This window comes from Malus sylvestris, chromosome 5 (assembly GCF_916048215.2).
Source record: "Malus sylvestris chromosome 5, drMalSylv7.2, whole genome shotgun sequence".
Taxonomy (NCBI): Eukaryota; Viridiplantae; Streptophyta; class Magnoliopsida; order Rosales; family Rosaceae; genus Malus; species Malus sylvestris.
In genome coordinates, this window is record NC_062264.1 from 16,795,190 (window position 1) to 16,810,540 (window position 15,351).

At 39.3% G+C, this 15,351-nt stretch overlaps 1 protein-coding gene across 1 annotated transcript; it reads left to right on the top strand.

Annotated features, from left to right (window-relative positions):
- The first annotated feature begins 12,744 nt into the window (after nucleotides 1-12,744).
- Nucleotides 12,745-13,272, top strand: LOC126622591 (secreted RxLR effector protein 161-like). Its single transcript, XM_050291366.1, has one exon. The coding sequence runs from the start codon at nucleotides 12,745-12,747 to the stop codon at nucleotides 13,270-13,272; it is 528 nt and encodes a 175-aa protein (XP_050147323.1).
- The last annotated feature ends 2,079 nt before the right edge of the window (nucleotides 13,273-15,351 follow it).

Sequence of the window (15,351 nt, forward strand, 5' to 3'; positions counted from 1 at the left end):
TTCAAATTATGAAAATCGGTACAAATGCGTAGAGCGTCGCTTTTCTTTAACACTGGTACGATATTTGCCCACCATTCAACATATCGAGCAGTATGAATAAACGCATCTTTTAAAATTCAAACCAGTTCATCTTTTATGCCGAGTTGTACGTCTATCGAGAATCCCCGAGGGGGTTGGCGAAAAGGCTTACAGCCAGCTTTGATGTGTAATTCATGTTTAACGAGGGTTTGATCTAAACCAGGCATCTCATGGTAACTCCAAGCAAAACAATCTTTAAATTCATTGAGTAATTTACAAAGTTTGGTTTTCATGGGTTGGTGTAACAAAGCACTAATGAATAACGGTCGATGTTCCAAAATTTATTACCTCTAATGAGTCTTTGACTTGGGGCCGACTGTCTTCGAGCTCGGCCGGGACAACTTGGACTTTGTCAAGGGAAATGACAAGACCATTATCTATTTCGATGAGAAACTCCACAAGGTTTATGCTTGAATTAGGTTGTTTGGAAATAGTATACCAGTGGGCCAGTAGTCATTCCATGGTAGATGAAACCGTGGCCCAGCGTTCAACCTGTTTGGTGTCAAACATCAAAATCGGTAATGAGGTCAGCCAACCCAAGTCTCACCGAATCCTGGTGAATAGTCTTAGCACCAACCTTGATGGTTTTTTTAATTAAAATCCGAGTCGACCGTCCTTCATTGTTAAAATCATGCAAAATGATGTAGTCGACATGGTCGTCGTAGTACTATGCCTAGATCATGTTTGTTTTGAATGGCTGATTGTCGGCCGGATAAACCATGAACCATTTGCAGTCTCAGAAGATGAGGACTTAATATAAAGATGAAAGGATACAACATGTTTGATGGATCCAACCCCGACTAAACAATGTGTTATAACCGATTTTTTAGTCAACTATGAAAAATGCAGTCATGTGATTGCGACCTGCGATATTTACTTCTAACGGAAGTACCTCCTTGGTCTAGGACTTGTCACAGACGAAGCTACTCATGGTGACCCCTGATGGAACAAGTTCGTCGTTAGAGCGACGTAGTGCTTTCATAATAGAGATTGGCATGATATTGACCGTTGCTCCATAGTCAACAAAGATTTTGGAAACTGGATATCCTTTGATGTGAGCTATAAGATACAACGGCTTCAAATGATGGAGGTTAGCCGAGGAAGAACGGGGAAACAGCTCGGCAAGAGCTGCTTTGAGTTTGTCTTCTTTTGTGGTTAGCTCAATCTCTTCAGTGGCCACAAAATTGATTTGTGTGCCTTCTTCGGCAACTACGTCGTCGTCCAGGAAATTTGGTTGGGATGCAGTTGGCTGGAACTCGGCAGGTAAGACATGAACCATGCTAATTTCCATGTTGTCGAGGACCGAAGAACCCATCAGGTCGTGATCTATTTTCAAACTTTCTAGCGACGTCTTCTTCGTGTGGATAATGTCGGCTTGGTTTTCCTCGGTTGTTGCTAGAGTATGTTTCTGCAATATGTCTACATGAGCCTTCTCAGTCTGTTCATTGGACTTGGGTTCACAGGAACATGGAATTGGGTCTGGGGCTTGTGTCGTGGCACAAGCTTGCTCCTGATATGTGATACGGGTATCTCTGGTGTCAAGGTAAGTATCTAATTGTGTGATGCATTCTGTTTCGTTAGCCGTAAGGTCAAAGAGGGAGACGGTTTAAAAGACTTTGAAATGGTACCTTAAATATTGGAGGTCATCGAGGGAGAAGGGAAGTTCAACTGTGTCAATATCAGTGTATGGATCTACATCAAAGTCGAAGACTCAAGCCTTGTATATATACTGGAACCTAACTTTTAACCCTGCGTCTGAAGTTCTTTGGATGATTCGTTCAGCATCTAGGCATGTTAGAACGAGATCAATATTATCTTGGCATGCTTTAGGCAAACCGTATAAGTCATTAGCCGAATGCTTTTTATGAAACTCCTGCATGTATTCTAAAGCCTTTCCGAGGAACGGTGGGTGTAGATTCCTTCTGATTCTAATCAACGATTCCTGTGCAAGTAACGAAGGAAGTTTGTTCTCGACTTCCTCCAGGAAGTACTCGACGCAAGCTTTCATTTCTCTGGGTAGAAGAAAGGGTTTAATCCGCTTTTCAGATTCCTCAATCATGGTTTCAAAGTCACGATCGATTACCTACTTTCCCTTGAGCAATTTGGTCATAATCGTCAGAGGTTGTCGTTCGTCTTCATTGCTAGTCGTTTTCTTCAGTTGCCACTTGGGGGCCAAGGTACCCTGGGCTGCTCATCGGCGGGCCATACAGTCTATTCTTTGGCACCGACATTTCTGTGATTTGGACAGCGCGATATATACACCGTTAAAGGAATTATAGGTATACCAACATTAATCGCATGGCTAAGGAGGTCTGAAGGTGTGCTGGTTTACAGGTGAACTTGAACTACCAGAGTTACACGTATAATAAACTTCATTATAGAACGGCACATCGAAATCAAGGCGTCGTCTTGCAAAAGATGGCTTAGTATCTTGGACTTGAGGACCAAGCCTATCAAAGACCTTATGGGATTGGAATGTTCCAAGCACTTTTTGGGGCGTCATTGCAGTTATGGGCACTTGTTGTGGTTTTCCTATCTGACGCGACTTTTCTTTCGGCTCGCACTGACTACAAACGATCATTGGCTCTTCAATTTCCTCGGCGCTAGAGCTTGACATTGATTCAACAATTGTTAGTCCAGTTAAATCTTAGGGTGGCTCGTTTGATAATAAATCAATTTTCACTCATGGCCGAAAGTTCTGTTTTAGGACGAATCGCATTGGGACGAACTCGGCATTTCCCTTTCCTTTATCCTCAGGCAGACAAGCATCTACCATGTTTATTGTCGCCGTAGGAAATGGGTCAATGTCGATGCCCATTTTCTTTTCTGGAAACTTGAGTTTACCATTGTCGATCCAGCTTTGGATAGCATCTCAAAACACGACACAGTTTTTCGTTGTATGCTTGTCCAAGTTGTGGTATTTGCAATATATTTTCTCATTTAAGTCGTCAACCTTGGGAATATTATGTCCTGGCTAAAGCTAACAATTTTTGCGATCAGTAACTGGTCGAAAATGGTGTCGGCCTTAGTTATGTCGAAAGTGTAGACCTTTGATGTTTTAACGGCCGCTTCTACACTAGCCGAGCGAGTTTTGACATCTTTGGAGTTGGCGTGTGCCAATGCCTTGCATACATAAGGTTTATCAATCACTATCTCGGCTGCATCTATGTTGACACATTAGGGTTCTTCGACCTCAACCGATGCATACCTGACTGCAAGGTTCTTCTAGATCGTCCCTCGAGATGAGGATTTCGAGATCTTTTCTTCTCAGAGTAGATAATCATATGAGCCAACCCATACATATCTCAAAAATTTGCCCCCCAGGAATTTCTTTTTTTATTCCACGTCTAGCCCATTCAAAGCAAACCTGACAAATTCGACTTCAAGGAGAGGTACTAGGCACCAGTTTCTGGCCGATTTAAACCTTGTAAGATAATCCATTGGTGACTCGTCGAATGCTTGAGCCATCCCGGCCAATGAAGAAACTGACATTTTCATTCCCAGCCGATAAAATTGCTCATGGAATTTTTTTTACTAGTTCATCCCAACTCTAGATGAAGTTACGTGTGAGGTTGATGTACCACGCAAATGTTGAGCCCGTCAACAAAAAGTTGAATAGTTGTAGTTTATGGAAGTCGCTATTAAGATCTCCACATTACGTACATGTTCTAATGAGGACAGGGACGATTCTCCAGCAAAAAGGCTGAAGTCTGGGATTTTAAAGCCTTTAGGATATTCGAACTTTTCTACATAAACTGGGTATGGATAGATGAATTTTGGGAACTTTGGCCCCTTTTTCAAGGCCGAATCGATCATTCTTTGGACCTAAACCATATCAACGGATGCCGTTTCTGCTCCTCAATCGAATTCGTCCACCTTGCTACTTGATCCACTCATTTTTTCCAAGTCAATCATTTTAAGCCGAGCAAATCCTATCTCGGCCGGTAATGCCGGTATTGGATTGTTCTTTGGAATAGGTTGTCTAGATCAATCAGTGTGTCCAATATATTACTAACTAGGACCTCAAGCAATCTAGTGGGCACAGCGCTATAACCACATACTTCTTCGAGTATCCCTTTTATTTCTCAACTAAACGTTTGCTTAAACTGTCGAGATTACTCTTCAAGCCGTCTTCAGAAAAATGACCTAGTTGGTGGATCAGATGCTTCACCACCGTCCTCGTCACAATCCTCTACTATTCCTTCAACAAAAATTCCTTTTGTCGCTCTGGCGATGATCTTCGCATCACGAGCTTTTCTACCGAGACTGACTTCTTTTTCTCGGTGTGTCGTACTTGTGGCTTCAAGTGTGATGGCAGCAGGAGGATTCTGTGTTTATGACAAACCATCATGATCTGGGATTTGGACCGTGGGTGGAAGGTTAGTTACTGATTTACCCATTCCTGTTTTCTTTTTTACTGACCGTGTCTCAATGGTCATGAAACTTCGTAGCTTTAGCATTGTGTCCCATTGGGCGTGCCAAAATGGTGATCCTAAAAACTAACAAACCTACTTTGCACGCTGGCCAAGTAAGTAATAAGCTAACTACGTTCTTCAGTTATGTGCGAGACTTGCCAACTCGTCGGCCGAGCTCGATCAGGGAGTAAAATGTGTTGATGTTGCGTTGAGCGCGTTGCTGACTTCTTGGTCTTACGACTGCGGCGGAGCAAGGAACATGTCTCGGCCTTCAGGTTTTAGAGCCTGAAGACAAGGCTGCTAGTTCTGCGAAGTTCAATATCATCGGTTTTCAATGTGCCGAATGTAGTAACCTGGTAACATCTCGCTTTATCGAAAAGACTAATGAGATGACCTCTACCAACAAAGACTCAAAAATCCTTGTCGACCGAGACTTAGATAGGTAATCAATTGGTCGAGAAGCAGTGTTGTTTATCCAAACTGAAGGTCCTCCTTGATCGGCTGATTCTACGGCTCTAGTGATGTTTATCCAAACTGAATATGTCGCCGATTGCCTTCACAGTGCTATTTATCCAAATTGAAGATCTGTCGGCAGGAAAAAGAAAATAAAAATCTTAAGGTTGTTAAGAGGTTTCGTGTAGAGCAAGAGTTTGCACAGGGTAGTTTGTGTGTTGAATTGGAGATGGGCTTGAATGATGCATGCCTTCTCTATTTATAACAATAAACTCTCTCATAGCCGAGCTAGAACCACACTCGGATTAGGACTCCTTAACCTAATCTAACTAGGACTCGGCCAATCCTAATTCAACTGGGACTTTGAACCCACCTTTTAAATGAGCCAAATTCATCTCCTAAGTCCCAGCATCCCTAGGACTCCTTATCACACTAGGTCTCGACTACTTCACCTTTATCCGAAATAATCCACTTCGTATTAGCATTTGGCCAACCTTGACAGGGCCGGTCCATGACAAGATTCTAAACACACCTTTGGACCGAGCATATTTCTGAGCTCGGCCCAAAATAACATTTTGGGTCCAAACAGTAATACCAATTGTAACTCCTATATATACTATACTTTAGAAATTTATAAATATACATGAAATTCTTCAAATATTAGTTTATATTTTTGGTATTTGGCATGTTCTATTCATCTGTTACTGCTTTCTTGATATCTATTGCAATACCCTTTCATGCATGGTTCAAATCTTATATGCTTAATCTATGTGTTGTTCTGGCTAACAATTCTACTTTGCAATCACTTCTATGCTTGGTAAGGGGAAAAAGGAGAGAGTTTAATGTCAAGCACTTGATCGAGTTCCACAAAAAAACATTATCAAAATATGAAATCATTTAGTCCTCTAATTATAAGAAATTAACTACAACAAATTAAGTGCTCAAGATTCAAAATAAAATTCAGTTTTGCTGATTATTTGCAATAGATCTAGAATTCGTATCGTGTTTTTCGCATTCATTCCGTTTTCGTGACATACCTCATATCTTAACGGGTCGTGTCCTATAACACCTGTTAAAATGAACAGTTAATATGGCATGACCTGAACTCGACCATTAATATTAAAGGCTAATATTACCCGACTTGTTACCTGCTAAAAAAAAATATTTTAAATCAATAAGCTACAATCTTCTCATCAAATTTCGTTTTTTTTTTTAAGATTTTCTTTTTTGAAAACATGATCTTTTGGCGGATGCAGAAAGATAACCATTTCAAATCATTGATATCACATTTAGATTTTTACAATTAGTGAAAATATTGCTCGAAGTTTATAAAGTCTCTAGAAATTATATAACATCAACTCATATTTTAGGTAACCATAAACTTCAGAACGTGATATGGTATGTTCATTTTTCTGCATCTGCTAAAAGATCATGTTTTTCAAACAAGAAATTCTAAAAAACAAAATCTTGGTGAGAAGAATAGAGCGTAAACGACAATCGACGGTTAAATATATATCTAGGTTTTATGGATTATGGTGTCAAATTTCGGGGTTAACCCCTTCACCAAAGTTGTAAACCTTGTCATTATGAGTGATTGTATATATATATATATATATATAAACTTTTTACACACTTCTATATTAATTATAGTTAATTGTGCACTAAAAAAAACACACAATTCATGAAGGTTTGGAGGATTTTAAAATTTTAACGACAATTTAACTATCGTCTAAGTGTAAAGGGTGCAGTCACAATCTTTGTATATTCTTTTTACATTTTTCACACTTGCATATTAATTATTATGAATTTTTTTTATTTTGAACTCCTCCTAAAAACACTATTCATGAGGGTTTGTATATTTTAACTTTTTACCCACTTCTATATTAATTATTGTTAATTGTGCACTAAAAAAAACACACGATTCATGAAGGTTTGGAGGATTTTAAAATTTTAACGACGATGTAACTATCGTCTAAGTGTAGAGAGTGCAATCACAATCTTTGTATATTCTTTTTACATTTTTCACACTTGCATATTAATTATTATGATTTTTTTTTTTTTTTTGAACTACTCCTAAAAACACTATTCATGAGGGTTTGTAGGGTTTTAAAGATCCAAATGACGATATACCGTAGTCAAAATGTGGAGGATGCGACCACGAGCGTTTGCATATTTTCTTCACATTTTTTCACCTTATAAATTAATTGTTATGATTTTTTTTTAATGTGCCTTGTGTTACAGTCCTATTTATTATAGGATTGTAATTGTGTAAATCCTATCATATCTAGAATATCCTTAGTAGATTCTATCATATCTCTTAGGCTATATTTTATTCTATTAGAGTTGTAATCCTATTGAGGTAAGGAATTTACCTTATCTACTATTATAAATAAAAGCACAATGGGATGGAATACCACACACCTCACAATTACACATTCTCTTTTTTCTCTATATGTCGTCGGCTACCCCTATCCTTTATGATTGTCAGTAAATTAGGCATATAACACGTATCAGCAAACATATATATATTGTATATGGTCATATATTTGTCAATATATAGACGTTCATGCATTACGCAATTTTTGTTATGTAAAATTTGTGAATCAAAGAATCAAAAGAAATTAGAAGCAATTTAAGGATTTTCAAGCCTAGAATCCAAAAAAAAAATGTAGGATTTTTCACGACTAAGCCGTGGCTCCACATCCCGCCATCGTTGGCACCATGACACACCAACTGACCTGCAGCCAAGCCGCGCCGTGCGGCGCTTGGACTGACAACAGCAACCCTCGAGGCTTGCTGCACATGCACCGAAAACTAGACCTTCGGCCTGGGTAGGGTTTTACGGGCCTAAAGCCTGCAGCCTTTGTTGGGTTTGTTCCTTGCACATTGGCCCACTTCCAGTAAGCCTAATGTTTTTTGGGCCCTGTCCTTGTGCCCCTAGCCGAAACCAACAAGCTTACTGCTTGCAGCAGCCCCTACGCTCTGGGTTTGCAATGTCGTGGCCTAAAACTTGAAGCCGATGCATAGGGCTTCGTCGCGCACAAGCCTATGCCAGCCCAAGCTGGGCTTGCTAGCCCCGCTCCTTTTGGCCCACCTCTAGCAGGCTGCTAGGCTTCATCCTACACCCACGACCCTACAACTTTCCTGTGGCCCAATGGCTTGTAGCTAAGCTGCAGGCCTTACCCCGTGCAGTTAATTTTTCAACCCAATGCAATCGTTTGGCATCCCCACTTGATAACATACCCATATATTTTTTGGGACATTTTGGTTAATGCTAATTAAGCTATAATTTTCTTGTTGCTTGGCTTGCAGCCAATCGAAGCCAATATAACCCGAATGTCATTATTTTCCTTCCACGGTCGACCCCAAATGGTCCTAATCTATTGAATTAGTCAAAAGTGATCAGCAGTCCATTAATATGATAAGACATCGAAAATTATCAGACTGAAGCCCACTTTTGGCCATTAAAAATTCAATAATTTATTTTTCTTCTTTGAACATGACTCTCTTTCGGAGTCCCAAAGCAGTCACACTTGAGTTCCTAAAACAACACAAACCCACTGCACTTAAGATTGTACCTTGTATTCTGTGTTCTTACAGGTACATCCTTTTTTTCAACTAGATGTACATAACTAAAATCAAACCTGTAGTTTCGAATTTAGTGCATTTGAAACCCAAAGTTTTCATTCAAAACTTACACCATGAAACCCGAAGCTTTCAGGTTTAAATTAAACCTATACATGTCTATAAAACCTAAATGTTCTAAACTCTATGTCTATGGCTTCCTATATGACTAACCATGTTTTTTTACCCTCTATTTAGGGAAATGTCAAACTTGAACAAGCTCTATTTCACCACTTTAGAAGTATCTGGAATAAACTACCTGAAGTGGGTTCAAGACGTGAAACTCCATCTCATCGCTAAAAGTTTATGAGCCACCATCGAAGAGGCTATGGATGTCCCGGTTGACAAAGCTAACAAAGCTCCCACCATGATCTTCATCCGAAGACACATTCATAATGCATTACCTCACTGAAGAGGATCCACGCGCCCTTTCACTCACTGTGGCCGATCATTTCCATCACTAGAAAGACATTTACTTGCCTGAAGCAAGATACGACTGGTAGCATCTACGCTTCCAGGACTTTAAGTCCGTGAATGTATACAACTCTAAAGTTTGTAGAATCTGATCACTATACCACTCTAAAGTTTGTAGAATCCGATCACTGCTCAAGTTCTGTAACGAGGACTTGACTGAACAGGATCTCTTGGAAAAGACCTATTCGACCTTCAATGCGACTAATAGTGTCCTACAACAACAATATAGGGCATAGAAGTTCACCAAAATTTCAAATTTGATCTTTGTTTTACTTCACGCTAAAAAGCAGAACTAGATTTTGATGAAGAATCATCAAGCTCAACCCACTGGCTCAAACGTTATGCCTATAGCGCATGCGACTAATTCTAGCAGCTGTGAACAGCAGCTGAACTATCATGACTATGGAAATGGGAAGAAACCCCAGCCATGGACCCAAGGTCAACATAGCAGAAACCTTGCCAAGGGAGGAAATTCGACCCCGAAAGGCATTCTCTTGCCTTTACGGCCACTAACTTCAAGAACAAGGGAAAAGTTATTATTCAATCGGTTCCGCTGAATTGGACATGTGTTACCGTTATGGATCAAGGGACCATTGGTCACACGTATACCAAGCTACTCATAAGGCTATAGCCAAGTATCATCGTCGTGAGTCTAACTTTGCACATGTGGAACATCCTGAAGATATTACCACAACTATGGATGTTTCAGATTTCAGGAGGCATCCACTCCTATGGAAGAATAAAGTTTATTTTTCTAAGACATGTTTGGGTGGTTTTTACCCCTAGTGGCTAAACTCCTCTTATTTTTTTTAGGCTTGTGGTTTAATTTTTCAAACAACTTTTCCAAGTTTTTTTAATAATTTGTTTGGTTTGGTTTATTTTGAATTATGGATATTATTTCTCGATTGACTAATTGAATGAATGGAATTTTATTTATGCATGTGACCAGTTCAATTAATTTATTTCTAGGTATGACTAATGAAAAAGTTAGTTGTCTGGCTGATAGTACTACCACGCACACCATCTTACGTGAACAACACTATTTTACTGACTTCATACCTAAAAATGCACCTTTGACAACCCTCTCAAGCTCATTCAACCTGATTGAAGGAAACGAAAAGGCCTGTACAATGTTGTCCAATAGTACTGAATTAACCATTAAAGAGGCCCTTTATTCTCCTTGTTCTGGAAGAACGTTGCCGAGTTTTAGAGATATTCGAGATAATAAATGTCATATTGAAACCACTAAGGAGAATGATTCTAAATTTCTTTGTATCACTTTTTACGAATATGGTCAGAAGCGTATTCATGAAAAGCTGGAACGTCTCCCAAATGGGTTATACATCACAACTATTCAAGCCATAGAGATCCACCATATGGGGCTGGCCCTGTGCCTGGGTTCCAAAGCACTTTGTTGCTTCAGCATGATTATATAGGAGATCCTGGACGAGATATGATGTGATGTATCCTCAAATCTTCACACGGGCATCATATAACCTCTTATATTAGACTCCCGACTTGCAAAGCATGCCATTTGGGGAAGTTGAGCACTCAACCCTCATCAACAAAGATTAATCAAAACCCTCCCAAGTTTCTTCAAAGGATTCATGAGGATATTTATAGATCTATCCAACCAACATGCGAACCATTTAGATACTTCATGGTGTTGGTTGATGGATCGACATGTTGGTTACATATCTACTTACTGTCCATACGCAATGCTACTTTTACGAAACTCCTAGCTTAAATCATTAAGCTTAATGCTCACTACCCTGGAGAGTTTACATCACAGTCTTTTGACAATTATTGTATGTCAATTGTAATTGAAGTTGAACATCTTGTACCCTGTGTTCATACCCAAAACAGTCTGGCAGAAGTTTTCATAAAGCGCCTTCAATCGATAGCTTGGACTTTGGTTATGCAAACCAAATTACCAGTATCTACCTATGGCCATGCAATATTACATGCAACTATGTTGGTCTGCCTAAAGCCTCCTGCTATCCGATCTCATTCACTATTACAGTTGGTTACTAGATACGAACCTGATGTCTCGCATTTATGTGTGTTTGGGTGCGCGGTCTTTATGCTAATAGCATCGCCACTACATACAAAATAGGTCATCAAAGAAGAATGAGAATCTATATCGATTATGTTTCACCATCAATTATTCGCTACTTAGAGCCCTTGACAAGAAATCTCTTCCAAGCATGTTTTGCGGATTGTCACTTTGATGAAACAATCTTCCCGTCATCAGAAGGAGATAAGAATGCCAACATTCCTATATAACATTATAAATAATTGTGGTTTGCTCCTACTATTTCTCATTTAGACCTCCATACTGGTTAATCTGAAACTAGAATGCGTTATATTCTAGATCTTCAAAGCGTTGCTCAAAGCATGCCAGATGCTTTTACTGATCTAGCTAAGATGACGAGATCTTATATACCAACTACAAACACACCTTCAAGGATCAACGTACCTAAAGTACTCCGTAAAATTATCCTAGAAGGACAAACCGTCCCCAAAGAAAGGTCGGCTGCATCTCCCACGGTGCCCTATACACTGGCAGCTAGCCAATCATTTGCTCTTACCCTAAAATGTGGCAAACCTCTTGGTTCAAAGGATTCACAACCCTGGAAAAAGAAAATGGCACAAACTAGTGATCCTAGTATGAATCTGACCATTACTTACTCATCTGTTTATTCTGGATTACGGTGATGTCTTAGACGAAACAAATCGGCCTCTCAAGAATCGCAAGATTTCGGTCCATTACACAATTTTGGATGAGGTTTGGTATCAAAATGAGATGATCATTAACGACAACTTTGCATAAACAGTAGCTACTGACATCATACTTAGTGATGACATTGAACTATGTTCCAGTGATGAATTTTGATGTAAACTGACTGGTCAACCTGGAAATAAGCAATCCAGGTCGAACTTCATTCGCTTGCGAAACAAAAAGTGTTTGGGCCTATAGCTACTACTCCACCACAAGTTAAGCCCATGGGCTACAAGTGGGTTTTTGTAAGAAAATGTAATGAAAATAATGAAATAGTGTGATACAAAGCACGCCTCGTAGCAAGGCTTCTCTCAACGCCCTGAGATTGATTACGGGGAGAACTATTCTCCCTTAATGGACGTCATAATGTTCTACTACCTTATCAATTTAGTAGTTTTTGAAAAACTGAATATGCAACTTGTGGACGTGGAACCGCGTATCTCTATAGGGATCTTTGATACGGAAATTTATATGAAAGTTCCCGAATGACTTACATTGACTGGATGAAATAGTTCTAAACCACGGAACACCCTCTCAATTCGATTAAGGAAATCACTCTATGGATTGAAACAATTTGGACGGATGTGGTATAACCATCTGGGTGAGTATTTTACAAGTTAGGGTTATGTAAACAATAAGCTATGCCCATAAGTGTTTATTAAGAAGTCAAATTTCAATTTTGCAATCATTGTAGTCTATGTCGATGACATGAATATCATAGGGACTCCTAAAGAGCTTGAGGAAACTGTCACTCACTTGAAATCGAAATTTGAGATGAAAGATCTTGGGAAAACTTGATATTGCCTATGCCTAGAGATCGAGCATTGTTCGAATGAAATCCTAGCACATTAATCGAACTCCACCCAAAAGGTGTTGCGACATTTTAATGAGGATAAAGCGAAGCCTTCAAGTACTTCTATGGTCGTTCAGACCCTAGATGCTAAATGTGATCCTTTATGTCCTAAAGAGGATGAGGATGAGATTTTGGAGCCTGAAGTTCCATACCTAAATGAAATTGATGCTTCATTGCACCTGGCTCAATGCACTAGATCCGACATCTCCTTCTCTGTGAATCTTTTGGCAAGATACAGTAATACGCCTACACGTAGACACTGGAATGGTGTTAAAGACATTTTCCACCACCTCAAAGGTATGATGGATTTGGGCTTGTTCTACACCCATGAATCCTTGAAGGAAGCCGCCATCCTCTTCGGTCATCGGGTTCATTCCTGTCTTATTGGTTATGCTGATGCAAGTTATTTGTCTGACTCACATAGGGCACTTTCTCAAATGGGTTATGTATTTACTGTTGGAGACACCACAATTTCATGGAGGTCTACTAAGCAATCGTTAGTTGTGACTCCTTCGAACCATGCTGAGATTTTCGCCTTGCATAAAGCCTCACGTAAATGTTTTTGGTTGAGAGCAGTCATGGAACATATTTGAAACACTAGCGGTCTTTTTACCATCGTTGACGTTCCTACGACAATCTTTGAAAACAAGGTTGTATGTATCGATCAACTAAAGAAGGGTTACATCAAGGGAGACAAGACCAAACATATTGCACCGAAGTTCTTTTATTTTCACCATCAACAACAGCATTAGAACATTTAAGTCAAGCAAATCCATTCCCATGACAACCTGGCCGATCTCTTCACGAAGTCATTGCCAAAGTCTACTTTTTACAAGTTGGTCCAAGGAATCAGTATGCGTAAACTTTCTGAGTTAAATAGCTTGTAGCTCTTTTATTTGGAAGTTATGACAAACTCAAAGGGATTATCCAAAAGCATACTCACTTTATTTGGAAGTTAGACATTAGGCTCGTATCCTGTAACCAACTGTAATAGTGAATGAGATTGGGTAGCGGTAGGCCTTAGGCGAACCAACATAGCTGCATGCAATATTGCATAGCCTCAGGCAGATACTGGCAATTTGGTTTGCATAACCAAAGTCCGAGCTATCGATTGAAGGCACTTAATGAAAACTTCTACCAGGCTATTTTGGGTATGAACACAGGGTACAGGATCTTCAACTTCAATTACAACTAACATACAATAATCGTCAAAAGACTGTGACATAAACTCTCCAGGGTAGTGAGCTCTAAGCTTAATGATTTAAGCTAGGAGTTTCGCAAAAGCAGCATTGTGTATGGACAGTAAGCAGACATACCATGAAGTATCTAAATGGTCTGCATGTTGGTTGGATAGGTCCATAAATATCCTCATGAATCCTCTAAAGAAACTTGGGAGGGTTTTGATTAATCTTTGTAGATGAGGGTTGAGTGCTAATAACAATTCCCTTTTTTAATCTCACTTTGGTATTTTTAAATTCTATGGCTATTGTAGTAAGGTGTATGAGTAGTTTAAAATTATCAAACTAACTTTTTTTCTTATCAAGTTGACCTAAAATCTGTTATTTTCGTGCTAGGTTAAAGGTCATGTAAAAAATTACCAAGTCTAATTTGGAGGGATGATTTTCAAATGATGGATCTTAAAACTAGACTGTTTGTATCAATGGAGTGGCCGAAGATTTGTTTAACTCTTGCCCCCCAATTCATCATCAATGGATCGCATTTCAAGTTGAGCCTATTTTATGATCTCTTTTGGTCAGTAGCAAAGAGGAATCTGTTTTTGAATTGTTATTTCTCAGTCTCTCTATACATGTATCATATCACCACTCCTTTGTAAGATTTATTTTTCCTGGCAGTCTTTAAGCTTCCTTTTTGTTAATGACTTCATGTCTGTTGGAGTGAAAAAAATCGCGAACCAAATGCAGCGTAGCTCGTAGTAATCCCAGTTTTTTACATAACTTCATATTTACTTACGAAATCTAAGAATATGGTAGGTTTGAAGGTATATATTTGCTTGCGATTAGTAATAAACATGAAAAGAAAAATGTTTTGTTTATTTTATTATATTTTTATTCTTATGGGACCATTATTTTTTAGGGTCGGATAAAGGCTGATCTAAATACAGTTACCTTAAAAGTCCGGTCATGGACTCACCAGCTTCGATCGGAGCTGTATCAGATAGAGCAACGGTGGAACCATCACTCTGTTCCGAGGTAATAGGCGAAGTCCGAGAGACTCCGTTAGATGACCATACTTGTTTCGCAAGACACGGGATATGATCTGGATATGGATACAATCAGATTCTTATTAAGTCTTGGAGTTCCTACAATCTAGGAATTGGAATGTGCGTCAAGTAGTCACAACTCCTAAGAGGGTGTAATATCTATTTTTAGATATCCTGTAGGATTCTACCGACTTAGAACAAGGATTTTATCCTGAAAAAAGTCTTTCTCTCTACAGTACAAACACCCCATCTAGGGTTCATCTCTGGTAACATAATCTTTATATTTGAATTCTCTTGCCCACTACTTGAGCCTAACATTGTTCACTAACTTGACTGTTGGAAAGCCTTTCGCCGGTACCCCCGATCCTAGCCTTGCTCATGGTTGTTTACGATTTTGCAGGTTGCTCAAGTTTGTGCACTTCCTCCACACACAGTGATGCGCAAAGGCTCC